This window comes from Hermetia illucens, chromosome 1 (genome assembly GCF_905115235.1).
Source record: "Hermetia illucens chromosome 1, iHerIll2.2.curated.20191125, whole genome shotgun sequence".
Classification (NCBI taxonomy): Eukaryota; Metazoa; Arthropoda; class Insecta; order Diptera; family Stratiomyidae; genus Hermetia; species Hermetia illucens.
In genome coordinates this window covers 173,854,097-173,868,607 of record NC_051849.1, presented here as the reverse complement: position 1 = coordinate 173,868,607, position 14,511 = coordinate 173,854,097, and the positions used below count along the sequence as shown (strand labels likewise).

General features: G+C 40.5%; 2 protein-coding genes across 2 annotated transcripts in view; one reads left to right on the top strand and one right to left on the bottom strand.

The window, feature by feature from the left end:
• The window catches only part of LOC119646752 (probable cytochrome P450 6a14), a 92,475-nt gene that overhangs the window by 28,653 nt on the left and 49,311 nt on the right, over positions 1–14,511 (bottom strand). The gene's annotated exons all lie outside the window — the stretch shown is intronic.
• On the top strand, positions 9,110–10,899 carry LOC119646759 (cytochrome P450 6A1-like). Its single transcript, XM_038047338.1, has 2 exons — positions 9,110–10,237; positions 10,345–10,899. The coding sequence occupies exons 1-2, from the start codon at positions 9,157–9,159 to the stop codon at positions 10,761–10,763; spliced, it is 1,500 nt and encodes a 499-aa protein (XP_037903266.1). The 5' UTR covers positions 9,110–9,156; the 3' UTR covers positions 10,764–10,899.

Genomic DNA, 14,511 nt, shown 5'->3' with positions numbered 1-14,511 from the left:
AACATCATACAATATGGCGCGGGCTTTTCAGTCTGTTTGAATTTGGTTTAAATATAAAATGCTGATAATTGCAGAGAGACAGTTTTTTTCAAAAACGGTTTTTGTGGGTTTCGTTAGATTTCCGTCATTGCTGAAAATAAGGCGGAGAGTATAATAGATAACGTAATAAAAAATTGGAAGTAATACATGAAAAAAATCGAATCTATATCACACTCCGTGGTGTATTGGAACTACCGCTCACGGAAAAATACCAGTCTTACCCAATGTAGGAACTGTCAACTATACAACCACAGTTCTTTTTGTTGCCACCTACTGGCCAGGTGTCTTATTTGTAGATGACATCACAATTAAAGTTAATACTCCATCAAACAGGACCAACCAGATGAAATCAAATGTGCAAACTGTGATCGAGGGTATTCCTCCAACGACGTGAATTGCTCCAAGAAAATAGAATATTTAAAAATAAAAGAAATTGGCTGGGCGCAATCAGCACAGAAGAACCACACCGACTGTTTCCAAAGGATTCGAAACTTCTCAACATAATTTGCCCTCCCGCATTTAATGTGGAGAACCAGAAAGCTTGTCTCAGCAAAGACATCGACCATCTTATTGTCCTATAGTGAAGAGCACAGTCAATACCCCACCTATGGCTGCAAATCCCCAAAATCTGTTTTCTTCCAATGAACTGATCAAAATTGCAGCGGAATTAGTTCAACACTTGTCTAATTTTAAAACTAGCGTTGATCAATTAAAGGTTCTTGTGGCGGTACTAATTGCTTCAAGACACTTGCCTGGAGTTAGAACTTTTAATTACCTTTCTTTTCAACCGAAGTGATCTGCTCCTTGAAAGTTTGCTAATTAATAATAATAATCGTTGGCGCAGCAATCCACATTGGATCAGGGCCTTGAAGTGTATTAGAGCACTTCATTCAAGACCGCAACGATACACTACAGTAACAATGTAGGAGGCAATGTGGTCAGCATTGCAAGTTAGCAAATTGCAAGAGGGTTAAGTAAAGTACTCACAGCTCGCAATTTATGAACACGACAATGAGAAGCAAGATCGATATTGGATTTAAATAAACGAATCAAATATATAAACACGGCTTTCATTCAACTTCTGCTGTCAACCATCAATCTCACCTCGTAGTTCGCAAATTTTTTCGAGGTAACGGTTAAATAAATATATATATCTAACAATATAAATTTGCTGTTATGGAATGTGCAAAGCATTAAAAGTAAACGAATCGAAACTCCTTAAATATTGGCATCTTTGTGATTACCGAATCTTGGTTAAAACCTAAAAAGAAATTTAGTTTCACCAATCATAAAATTTATCGGAATGACAGAGTATGTATTCCAATTTGTGTGGGAAACAACATCCGACACTCAGTCTTACAGGTTTCAAAGATTGAAGCTGTTGGGATCAAACTCGACAGTTTCAACACTCCAATTTTCGCAGTTTATTTCCCAGGAAGGAAGCTATATTATATGGGAAAAATTGGATGCTTTCAAAAGGGATATTGAGCAGCAGAACTCTTTAAAAGCACTCTGTGGAGACTGAAACGCCAGACATAGGCTATGGAGTTGCACAAGAGCAAATAAAACTGGTGAAGGTTTTACGACCCAGACTTGCAACACAGTGTATTCATACATGCACCTCCCAAACCAGCTTTCTTCACAGGTAATGGCAGTTATTATTCTGTTAAGGGAAAGTGGCACTGCCACTTTCCTCACACTCCACAACACTCCTCAAAGAACTATTGTGCCCCTTCTGCTGGTTATATTGTTGCTATTAATTGCAGTATCTCAAGCAGCCTATAACCGTTAAAAATTTTAGAATATTCCCCACTTCTAGATCTTTCAACTTTGCATCTGGCATTAAGTGTTCTCCAGATGCATCGACATTACACAAGTATCGGACATTGTCCCAGAACGTATATAGAGGTTTCATCACACTTCGCACATAACTTGCAGGTAGTGTCCGTAGACATCCCTAGCTTCTCTAGGTGGTAGTTTAGCCGACAATGACCAGTGAGAATTCCCACTATGATTCGAAGGTTCTTTTTGGTTAGGTTTTAAGAAACCTTTGTGCGCTTGGGTTCGTATTCCCCAATATGAACCCTGGACTGCTCCATTCCCGATAAATAAGCATTCATCTTAATTTTTTAGTTTCATAGCCACAGCCTTTCCGATTCCACAGCGGGTTTCTGGCCCGTGCAAAGGCATCCTTGCTTCCTTCTTGGCTAGTTCGTCCCCTGCCTCATTACCTTCCAACCCAACATGGCCTGGAACCCAAAGCGTCCAGACCTTGTTGAAGGAGCCGAGCATATTCAGCCTCTCAAGGCATTCCCATACCAGTTTAAATTTCACCTGGTTGGACCTAAGTGCCTTGATCGCTGCTTGGTTGTCGGTGAGAATAGCTATATCCAGCCCCTTTTAGTTCCTTTGTAGGTTCAAGGAGACACATCTGTCCACCGGGTATATTTCCGCCTGGAATATGCTAGTGTACTTACCCATTGGCTCAAAGTACATTTTCCTTGGACCAATGAAACCGCCACCCGTTCCCTCTGCTGTGAAGGATCCGTCAGGGTATCAAAGAATCAGTTGCTGGTTTAAGGTATGTCACAGCCACGCTCTCCTAGTTTTCCTTATTACTCCAAACGTGTTTCAAACTTCTTATCGAAGTGAAACCTCATTGTCATATTATCCCTTGGTATCAATAATTTGGGAGGCCGCCTAGAAAGAATATCAATCTTTCTTCGGTTCAGGCAGCTGTCCGTCTCAATAATACTCCAGGCCATCCTGAATATTGTCCCCCTTGCCGGCATCTATATTTGCAGATGAAGATGTGTTTCCGACATGTGTCTTCGAGAGTAATTTTTGGTCTAGCCTAATTCCCAAATATTTTAGCTCTGCTTCGCATTTCACCTCCATATCATGTAACCTTATGGCTCTCACGTGAATGGTACTATAGTGGTTTTGGCTGGATTGATCCGGAGTCCCACCTTTCTGCATCAGGCGCTAGTAACCCTTAGTCCAGTTTGGATTCTATCACAAGGGTATCCCCATATTTGCCGCCACAGATTAAATAATGCCATCTGCGTAACCTTGAACCTGTATTCCAGTATTTGTTAGTACATCCAAGAGTTCATCCACTGCCATATTCCACATAAACGGCGATAATACCCCGCCCTGTATACAATTTTGAATAGTATTCATGAAAATAGAATTTGTACCTGTCGTTACCATTGCTTAGTTTCTAGCATTTTGCTTATCCAGAAAACCAGGGTATTTCCCACTACCTTGCGGCTCAGGGCATCTTGTATCTCTGTCTGAAAGGTTTAGGGTGAAAAGGATCTTTTTTACCCTTTTATGGAATAAAGACTACCCTCTCTATGCCCTTGGTATATAACCCAGGGCTATGCTGCCCCTTACCACCCTCAGAACAGACTCGAAGATGATTCCTAAGCCGCTCTGGATTATGAGTTTCCACTGCCCACCTTAGCCTAGCTTCTGAGCATACCTCTTTTGCTTATTTCCAGTTCTTCTTTTTTTCCCCCTTTTATTCGTTGTTGGTGTGGCAGGCAAAATGTTGTCGCCTACCGCTTTCGGATAGGACCCTGGGAAATAGGTTCCGACATGGATCTGGAAAGACACCCCGAGAAAGGAATTTATTAAAAATCATGTACGGAGGAGTTAGCAATTGGGCAACACAGTGCTTCACAAGAAACGAGGGATTAAGTCAGGATTGGGTTCTTTGTTGCCGCTTAACTTTTGAATAGCATAGATGACTTCCTCCTAAGTGAGAACTAGTATATTTCGCTGTCCTGAAAGTGGTCCACAAATAGGTCACAAATTTGGTGTGGGCAAGTGGAGATAGCAGTGCTTCCGAATATGGAATCCGGAAAACCTGTAGTTTTTCGTTTCATATTAATGAAATCAAAGGAAGTTTTCAGGTTATTGATGATTTTTTTTCCCCATTATACAAGGTGCGGCAGCATAACTTCCTTTTTTAAAATGCGCGCCACTCAGTTAGTTGATGTCATAGCGTAGCGCTAGTAGTCTCGTTCAAGAGGGGATACTGTAAAGTTTTGTCCCGACACGGTTCAGTCGCCATCATGCGTTGGAATAGTGAGGAGCGGGCCTTTGCCGTTGAGGTTTACTTTTCATACCGGTCCGAATTCACTGTCACTGTAACCTCATTTTCCGCAAAAATGCACACTGTGTTGCAATAACCGAACATCCGCTTGAAAAGTAAACCTCAACGGCAAAGGCACGCTCCTCACTATTCCAACGCATGATGGCGACTGAACCGTGTCGGGACAAAACTTTACAGTATCCCGGCGGCCCCTGTCGTAAATTTTATGTTCCCTAATTCTAGATAATAAATATCTAGATTCTAGATCGTCAGTGGAGTTTTTAGTTAACAAATGGTCAAAGTGGATCTAGAAATTTTAATGCGAGTGGTTGATTGGCAGACGCGCATGGTATATGTGATGAAGCAGATTGAGATGGTACTTGGGCAACTCCACGAACAAAATTGCTGTAACTGTAAACCATCGGACGCATTATCGGAAGATTTTGAGGTAGAAGCTGATTATGCTTTGCTAATTTCATTTTTCTTAAACTTATCATCAACTAAAGTAGAAATCATTAGTATGTGATATACTAGCATAACGATGAGAGTGGCTTTGGGAGTTTATAATACAGGAATAACCTAAATTCGTAAGCGCCTTGCTTTTATCTGTTGGTTGATTTGTTGTTTCTGTTGTGTTTTTCTTCCGCCATAAACCAAATTTCTTTCCTTTCCAGCTGTATGCGCTACTGCCATTCTGCACATGCTAACAAAAAAGCCACTTGTAACACGCAAATACAGACAATTTGAAACATTTAGAAGTTTTAGATCCATGAAAACGTAGGGGTAACACTTTACCCTCACATCCTTCAATGCACAATTCCTCCTTTAACACTGTGTAAAGCCATGATTAGTCGACCGTGCCAGGAGATCCTCCTATAAAGAAAGTTGTGGTCCGAACTTTGCCAAGATATGCGAGCTTGTCGTATCCGGATCTGGTTTTTTTGGGATGTTCTTATCCTTTCGATTCTGCTGTTCCATTCTTTCCGAACCATGAGTTACCGAAACGCAAAATAGGTTGCTCGAGAGACCTTTCAGAAGTCGTAGATGGAGATCGATGCTGGTTAACCTGATATTCACTAACATTTTCGTCGGCAATTTCTGTGATATGATTCATTTCAGAAACAGTCACCAATTCGGAGTGAAATTATGCGGTGTTTCTAACGATTAATTAATTGAAGTAATAAAAACTGGCTGTTTCTTTTTCGTTTGCACTGATGAAGGGAACAAGTGGTTCCCGAAATATCGGTATTTGCAAGAATAAATACCCACACCAACGAAAAAGAAACAACAAGTTTTTATTACATCAGTCACCAATTGATTTGAAATTACTTTCTGATTTGAAACTACTTTTTCAGTCACAGTAAATGAACAGCTTATTTTCTCTAAAATGGTGTTACAATAGCTTTCAAGATTTCCAAGGATGTTCTTCCAATTAATGGGCCAAACCAATAACAGTGGCATTTTCTGAAATGAATCCCAGAAATCTAGAAATGTATAATTCGAATAGGGGGGCTATAAAAAGCGAAAAACTGTACAAAGTTTTTTACATGTAACTTCATAACGGTAAAGTGCTGTGAGTTTAAATTCAGGATTTATATGCATCTTAAAAAACCTACCGTTTGACAGAACACCCGGCTGAATATAATATTGCATGAACACATAAAGTATATTTTTAGGATTTTTACATTTATTGTTACAGTTGATTAATTATTTATTCTACCTCCTTAAAAGCTTGCCAGCTCATAGTATTAAGATACCCCCATCATCATTATCATCAACGGCGCAACAACCGGTACCCGGTCTAGGTCCGCCTTAATAAGGAACTACAGACATCCCGGTTTTGCGCCGAGATCCACCAACTCGATATCCCCAAAAGCTGTTTGGCGTCCTGACCTACGCCATCGCTCCATCTAAGGCAGGGTCTGCCTCGTCTTCTTTTTCTACCATAAATATTACCCTTATAGACTTTCCGGGCTGAATCATCCCACCACCCGCCCACCGTAACCAATTGAGTTGAATTTTCTCCACAACCTGACGGTCATGGTATCGCTCATAGATTTCGTCGTCGTCCATCCTCATGTAGGCAGCTACATATTATTCGGAGGATTCTTCTCTCGAATGCGCTCAAGAGTTCGCAATTTTTCTTACTAAGAACCCAAGCCTCCGAGGAATACATAAGCACTGGCAAGATCATTGTCTTGTACAGTAAGAACTTTGACCCTATGGTGAGACGTTTCAAGCGCAACAGTTTTTGTAAGCTGAAATAGGCTCTGATGGCTGATAACAACCGTGCGCGGATTTCATCATCGTACCTTTTATCGGTTGTGATTTTCGACCCTAGATTGGAGAAATTATCAACGGTCTCAAAGTTGCATTCCACCAGTGACCAGTGCGATTTGATGTTGTTGATTGGTTGGTTTATCGTGCTAACGTTGCCACCATATATTTTGTCTTGCCTTCATTGATGTGCAGCCCACGACCTCGCGCCAATTGCCGCCTCCTCGATCTGGATGAAGGCAGTTTGTATGTCCCGGTCGTTCTACCCATGATGTTGATATCGTCAGCATAGGCCAGTAGTTGACTGGACTTAAAGAGGATCATACCTCTTGCATCACGAGTCAGTTTCTCCAGGGCCAGGTTAAAGAGGACGCATGATAGCGCTTCCCCTTGTCGTAGATCGTTGTTGATGTCGAATGGTCTTGAGAGTGATCCTGCTGCTTTTATCTGCCCTCGCACATTGGTCAGGGTCAGCCTAGTTAGTCTTATTAATTTCGTCGGGATACCGAATTCTCTCATGGCCGTGTACAGTTTTACCCTGGCTATGCTATCATAGGCGACTTTAAAGTCGATGAAAAGATGGTGCAACTGATGTCCATATTCCAACCGTTTTTCCATTGCTTGCCGCACAGAGAAAATCTGATCTGTTGCTCATTTGCATGGAGTGAAGCCTCTTTGGTATGGGCCAATGATGTTCCGGGCGTATGGGGCTATCAGGCATAGTAAGATAGTGGAGAATATCTTACAGATGGTACTCAGCAACGTGATACCTCTACAATTACTGCACTGTGTGATATCTCCCTTTTATGTATGGGACAAATAATGCCTCGTTGCAAATCGTCAGGCATTGATTCGCTGTCTCATACTTGAGCATCAGTTGATGAACCACTTGATGTAAACATTTTTTTTTTTTATTTCAAAGGAAAATCGCAGTTTTCATACATTCTCAATAAAAGGTGGAGAAAGTGTTCTTGAATTTTCAATTAAAGAAGAAGGAGGTGGTGCCAAACGGAACCGCCAGTTTTGAATATTTTTATTATGGTTTTGTTTTTAAAATTCACTGATTACCTAAAAGGAATATTTACAAGAATTTCATAGAGGGGAAATGTGCAGAGTTTGGACGGAATTTTGTTATATAATAATAGAACGCACTTGGTTATGACTGGAACATGTCCTTATTCTCCAAAATGAATTTTTGTTTTTATATCTCGCTAATTTTAAGTGGAAACATACCACTTTTTTTTAACACATCGATGCCATAGAAACTCACATAAATGTAACTCGAAGATTTCAGATTTGAATCCACCTTTGAAGAAATTCATTTTCAGAACTGGACAGCTACTTTCCATATTTTGTATGTAGCATCCAGTGAAAAGATCAACAAAATTTTTGCTATGATTACCAGTTTTTGTGAGTATATCCATGATCAGTCATTTTCGAATATCTATTCAACCGAAAAATTTAAAGAAAAAACACGAGGCTACCATTATACAGTGCCTAGCACCGAAATACCCTCCATACCGATATCTATTCAAATAAAGTTAATAAAAGTATATTATTATAATTTTTACGCTGCAATATAGAGTACCGAGTTTCGTGGAAATCGCACTATTACTAACAAAGTTATAATAGGTCAAAGTTGTCGCTTATTTACCAATTCAAGACTTTGAATGTCAATATCACTTGAAAGTTGCTATTTTCACATAATATATGCATATATTACGTGATACATACTAATGGGACAAATGTACGCTCAAATGTCTCTATAAAAGAAATACACAAAACCTTCCTAACCTGAAGCGTGCAGCTTTCGGTTTACCGACTTGTTTGTATCTGTTGTAAGTTAAACTCTTCACATTTGCTAATAATATTAAACTCCCGGTGTGAAGCATATGAGTTTGACTATTATCAATATAGTACTTTCTGTCAAATTATTTGTTTAAATGGCTTTCTAAAAAATAGGGGGCAATGGGATTTTAGACTATGTGCAGGGAACTGTCCTGCACTCATCATTCCTAACATAGGGAAACACAAAACCTTTTTTACCTGAAGCGTCAAGCTTCCGGTTTCCTAACTTGTTTGTTAATTTCAGTTTTTCAATAAGTCCTTATGTCAGTTTGCGGTTCTTTTTGTTTTTTCTATGGAGATCTTCCCTAAAAAATTTGTTCTTTTTTTCCAATTTTGCTAGTTTTTTGACATAACACTTTTGGCACCTACATCACGCAATTAGTTTTGACATTTAAAGTTATTTGAAAGATTTTTCTTTACTTTCCAATTTTTCCAAGTTTTCAAGGCAGTCAATTTATGTACACATTCATACTAAATATCGATTTGAAATTTACTTTCACTCCTCATGATCGCGCTTAAAATTTTCCATTTTTTTCCACTCATTGCTCCTATTTTGGACCAGCCAATGAAAAGCATTTATTACTTTGTTTTTCCGAAAATCATTCGAACATAAACGGGCAGTATTTCATCTTAGGATTCATAGATAAATTGCACAGAAGCACAAATACAAAGCCCTAAGAGAGAGATTGCACAGGGTTTAAAACGTGCCTCTCCAAAAGAGTATAAACTACTCAAGCTGGCCTCCCTTGCGCATGTTCACTTTTAATCTCTAATTTGGAGATACGATTATATTCTGAATAATGAGCTTACGTATGGCTAGTCACTAGCCGCTAGTGGGAGCGACACTCGGTTCGTATACACACTTTAGTAAGCGTCCAAAGTGCGTGAAAATGGATTGTTTATCTATTGCGTGTTCCGTGGTGATTGTTTTAATAACATTTGCCTATTTATTCATCAAACGGAGATATTCATTTTGGAAAAATCGCGGAGTAGAGTATTTGGAACCTTCCTTCCCACTAGGAAACATTCCATTCAAAAAGATACACTTCACGCAGTATTTTGTTGATGTTTTAAAATTTAAACAGAAAAGCTCCCTAATCGGCGCCTATTTAGTTACAAAACCAGTGGCAGTACCGATAAAAGTTGATCTTATCCAAAATATTTTAGTGAAAGATTTCGCCAGTTTTCATGATCGCGGGGCGTATGTGAATGAAGTGGATGATCCCCTGTCTGCTCATATGTTTAATTTGGATGGTGAAAAATGGAAAGCTGTTCGAACAAAGTTATCCCCAACGTTTACTTCTGGGAAAATGAAGTTTATGTTTCCAACTGTGGTTGAAGTCGCTGAGCGCTTCAATCATACTTTGGCAGACCTTATTAAAACAGAATCTGAAATAGAGCTAGTAGATTTGCTTGAAAGATTTACAACTGATGTGATTGGATCTTGTGCTTTCGGTATCGAATGTAATAGCTTACAGGATCCTAAATTTATTTTTCGTCACTATGGAAAAAAGGTCACGGAAGTTCCTTTATTGAGGCACCTTTTTGTCTTAGCTTTCCCAAGTTTGGCACGAAAAGTACACATGAGAGTTATAGATAAGAACATTGCAGACTTCTTCATAGAAACAGTGCGTAAGACCATTGACTACCGTGAGAAAAATCATATCCGAAGAAATGATTTTATGGATTTATTGATTGAGATAAATAAAGACTCCGATAACAGTAGCGAACCCGTTGGGACGTCCAAAAAACTGAGTTTAGAAGATATGGCTGCGCAAGCTTTCTTGTTTTTTGTCGCCGGTTTCGAAACGTCTTCCGCGACTATGGTATTTTGTTTATATGAATTAGCCTTAAATTTAGATATTCAAGAGAAATGTAGGCAAGAGATCAATGGCGTTTTGGAAAAATACAATGGAAATTTGACATACGAAGCAATTAAAGAAATGACGTACCTGGATCAGACGATAAAGGGTAATATACTCACATCTGCATTTTTTGCCTAACTCCTTTCTAAAATATCTTGCTCTACTCAACCTATAACGTTAAAGATAATAACAATTCCCAACTCTGTTTTCCAGAGACACTTCGCAAATATCCACCAATCGGATTTCTGATCAGAAAAGCTGTCCGTGACTATCCCGTTCCAAACACCAAAATAGTAATTGAAAAAGGAATGGAAGTATTCATTCCACTTTATGCAATCCATCATGATCCAGAAATATACCCGAATCCCGAAAATTTTGAACCAGACCGTTTTTCTCCGGAAGAAGTGAAAAATCGACATTCAGGGTCGTTTTTAGCCTTTGGCGATGGTCCCAGGAATTGTGTGGGACAGCGTTTTGCGAAAATGCAAACCAGAATTGGTTTGACAACTTTGTTAAAAAATTATCGATTCAAAACTTGTGGAAAAACACCTGTCCCAATGGTCTTTGAAGTGTTTAGAGGAATACTTTCTCCAAAAGGTTCGAAATTGGTTTTAGAAATTGAAAGAGTTTAAACCCTACGTGCATATTTATTCAGAAGTTGTTGTAGCTTCTGCTTTGCTGTTTAATTCATATTGTCATTTAATAGCGTTATAGCTGTGGTCCTTCTTTATCAGTTATAAGTAATTAAAATTGGAGTGTGATATTATACTTCATATTCGTTTGATTTGTTCTTCATTTTGACATCATTTTATTTTTCAGCTGTTTTCATTTATGTAACTTCTGGGTACCCCGGAATTGCCGGAAGATACATCCTGCTTTTAGGGTTTTGTGTGAAACAAAACCTTATTAAAATCGGTATCTCAGAAACGATTGCTCCTATTCATACGAAATTTGGCAGATAGATGCGGATTTAGAATCTCACTGCATGCAGTGAGTAACACATTGACTTTAAGGCGGGTCCTCATTGATGCAAAAGAAGGGTGTGAAACCTTTTTTTACCGAGTGTAGTCATGTGAGGTATCAAATCATATCGATATCGATTATTACTTTCAGAAGCCAGGTATTATTTTTGATTATAATAATGTGGGCCTCACTCAAGGATTTCGAAAGTACCCTCGTAAGGTTGCAGCGGTTTCGAAGGTGCGTCCGTCCTAATTGAAAGTGCGCACAGGATTCGAGATCTCTGGGCATGTCAGTCACAGTTCTCGCGTAGTTGGCGGGTGGTGGCGGTTCCAATTTTGACATTGTATCCTTAAGCAGACGCAACAGACCGGTAGCGTTGAATCCCGACCTGATGTCAAGAACAGGGTCGCTGGGAAGTTTCAAATTCTCCCCGTGTAGCAGCTTCGCGGGATTTGCAGCAAATTCTTCACGATTAGCTGTTCGGAGGCCAAGATGTAAGAGTGGCAGTACCTGTGCCTTCAGACTACCGCGTGAACCTATCGATTATCGTGAGGCAGTACCTGAAACTGTACGAGTCTGGCAAAGGGTCAATGATGTTGAGGTGGATTGTGTGGAAACGCATGGTGGACCGAGGGAACATTCCTATCTCTCTACACTGTCTGAAGAGAAAGAATGTCGTTGTTCATGTACGCCCAGAAATAATTTGCGTTGACTGTTCCGTTGTCCGAAAGCTTGGGTGCGCCAGATTGTGAATGGCGTGAAATACTTCTTTTCGGAAATCGGCCGGAATATTTGAACTCGGTCCCTTGTTTGAGATCTCGCAGTATAAACTGGATTTTAAACCGAAGATATAGAACACCCTAAATATATATTTGGAGTTGATCCTTAATTTCTGAAGAACTACGTCGTCCTTATGCGCCCTAGTGATTGCCGGAAAATCGACGATGGTGGGGATCTTGACCTCTGTAACACGTGACAAAGCGTCAGCAACCAAGTTATCTTTTCCAGACGCTTGTTGACGGTCGAAAGTGAACTGGCTGATAAACCTAAAGTGCCGAAGTTGGCAAAGGAACGCTTTGTCGGGCTTGTGTTTTAAAGCAAAAGTGAGTGGCTTATGGTCCGTGAATAACGCAAACGGCCTGCTTTCGAGGAAGCACGGGAAAGTATTAGGTAAGTGACGAAGGCCAGTAACTGTCTAAAGGTCTGCAAATACCTTGATAAAAAAGTTCTTCGAACTTTTTCCGCGCAACTCCTAGCTTATGTGATGGGAATCAGCGCCTAAGATAGGTATGCTGATGTATGCGATAATGAAGCGCCAAGAAAACGCTCGTCGAAGTTCTAAAATCAAGTCTATCTGCCATACGTGGAGATCGACGAAGAATTTGCTGCCGCGAGGCAGGACACGCAGGAGATACTTTGAATAAATTCTAAACAGTCCACTCCCTCTCCTTCGACCACTGTTTTTCCTACTTAATAGTAATTAATATTAATCCCGATTGAATTTATCCCACGTATCCTCTGAAATGCCGAGGTATTACACGGCCATTACATTACAGTGTCTCTTTCCTCTTCCATCCTTAAAAGGTATTGGGACCATTTATGGCGAATAGTTGAGTGGTTAGAGCACAAGACTGTCGTACGGAAGGTCGCGGTTAAAATCTCACTGATAGCAGTGGGATTTGTATCGTGATTTGACATCGGATACCAGTCGACTCAGCTGCGAATGAGTACCTGAGTTAAATCAGGGTAATAATCTCGGGCGAGTGCAATACTGATCACATTGCCTCCTAGAGTGTGCTGTAGTGTATCGCTGGTGGTTCTGAAGGTCCAGGTTAGAGAGCATCACAATTGTACAGTGCTATGCGCCAAAGTGGACTTCCGATATAGTGGAAAGGGATACTGTCTAGGAGCGAAAGTAAAATTGTGATGGTGATGGGTGATCTGAAAAAGAAAAGTGGTCCAGTCCAGAGTTTTTAATGCACTCTTCACAACCGTATTCGCGAAATCGTTGAAACAACTCTGAATCAAGCCGGATTAGTCAAGAACTCTGGAACTACTGACGCAATACACGCTGCGTGGTTACTCATGGAGAAACACCGTGAGAAGCATCGCCCTCTTTACATTGCATTTTCGTATCTGGAGAAAGCATATGAACGTGTGCTACACGAACACATGGGTATGCTCTACGAAAACACTTAGTGGCAGAAAATAATGTTTTTCTAGCGTCTAATAGCATCAATGGTCACGGAAAACATGCCCAAAAATGGAATAATTGCCTCACGCATCCCGGTCCCAGATTGGATCTGACAGGGACCTGCCTAGTGTTGAGCAATTTAAATATCTAGGGTCAATCCAATCAGCCAGCCCTATGAAATTGCTTCACACATAACGTAACCTGGATGAACTGGTGTTCCTGGTGGTGGCGGTGTCCTTTATGATCGACGCATCAACGAACGCCTCAGATCTAAAATTCAACGCAATGTCGTTCGTCTTGTCGCTCTCTATGGTGTTGGCCAACTATAAAAGACAATGAACGGCGTCTTGCGGTAATAGAGACGAAGATGTTGCGTTGGAATAGTGACGTGACACGTTTTGATCACATCCGAAATGAGGATATTCGCGATCAATATGGGGATGCACCAATCGTGGAAAAACTGCGGGTGAGGTGTTTTTGATGGCATGGTCAACTAATTCGCGCTAACTAGAATTCGCTTGCCAAGATTGGACTGAACATCGCAGTCGATTGTAAGCGACCAAAAGGCCGGCAGAGCAAAGGTTGAAGAAAAAGAGGAATAACGTTCACGTGCCTAAGACCGCAAATTCGGATAAGGATACCTCCGACGAGGCAGCAGAATGAAGCCTGTCCGAAGTATGATATCAATTTCATACTTGAGGATTTAAACAGCCAAGTAGGGACGGAGCTCCAATTCAGGCGATAGCTTATATAAAAATACAAATGATAACGGACTGCGGCATTATCAGTTGACAATGTCACAGCCGGTTATTGGAAGTACCTGGTTTGCGCAAAAAGCGGTCCACTAATAAACGCGGGCATTTCCAGACTGAACCACTTTCAACCAAATTGACCACGTGTTGATCAAACGCGCCACCCCTCAGCCTTGATGAATGTCAGAACATATAAGGGGACTAATTTAGATTCACTATCTCGTTGGCATGGTGCTCCCGGGCCGAATAACAACACCACCTAGAATCCCATTTGGCAATCAGGTGAGAGTTAACGCTGAAGTCATCAACAGCACAGCCCTCCATGACGCTTATAGAGCGAAATGGATGCCGCAATAACCTTAGCTAACAGAGATCCTGGAGATGAAGCACCAACAAATGATCTTCACAATCACCTTAAGAACGTTGTCATTGATACGGCAACAAACATACTTGGCTCCAGTCGCAAAAAGA

Bases quoted from the DNA above. Each gene is read 5' to 3' on its own strand.
- LOC119646759 (XM_038047338.1), top strand. From the start codon at position 9,157: ATGGATTGTTTATCTATTGCGTGTTCCGTGGTGATTGTTTTAATAACA. The intron at 10,238-10,344 runs GTAATATACTCA...TCTGTTTTCCAG, and splicing joins CCTGGATCAGACGATAAAGG to AGACACTTCGCAAATATCCA.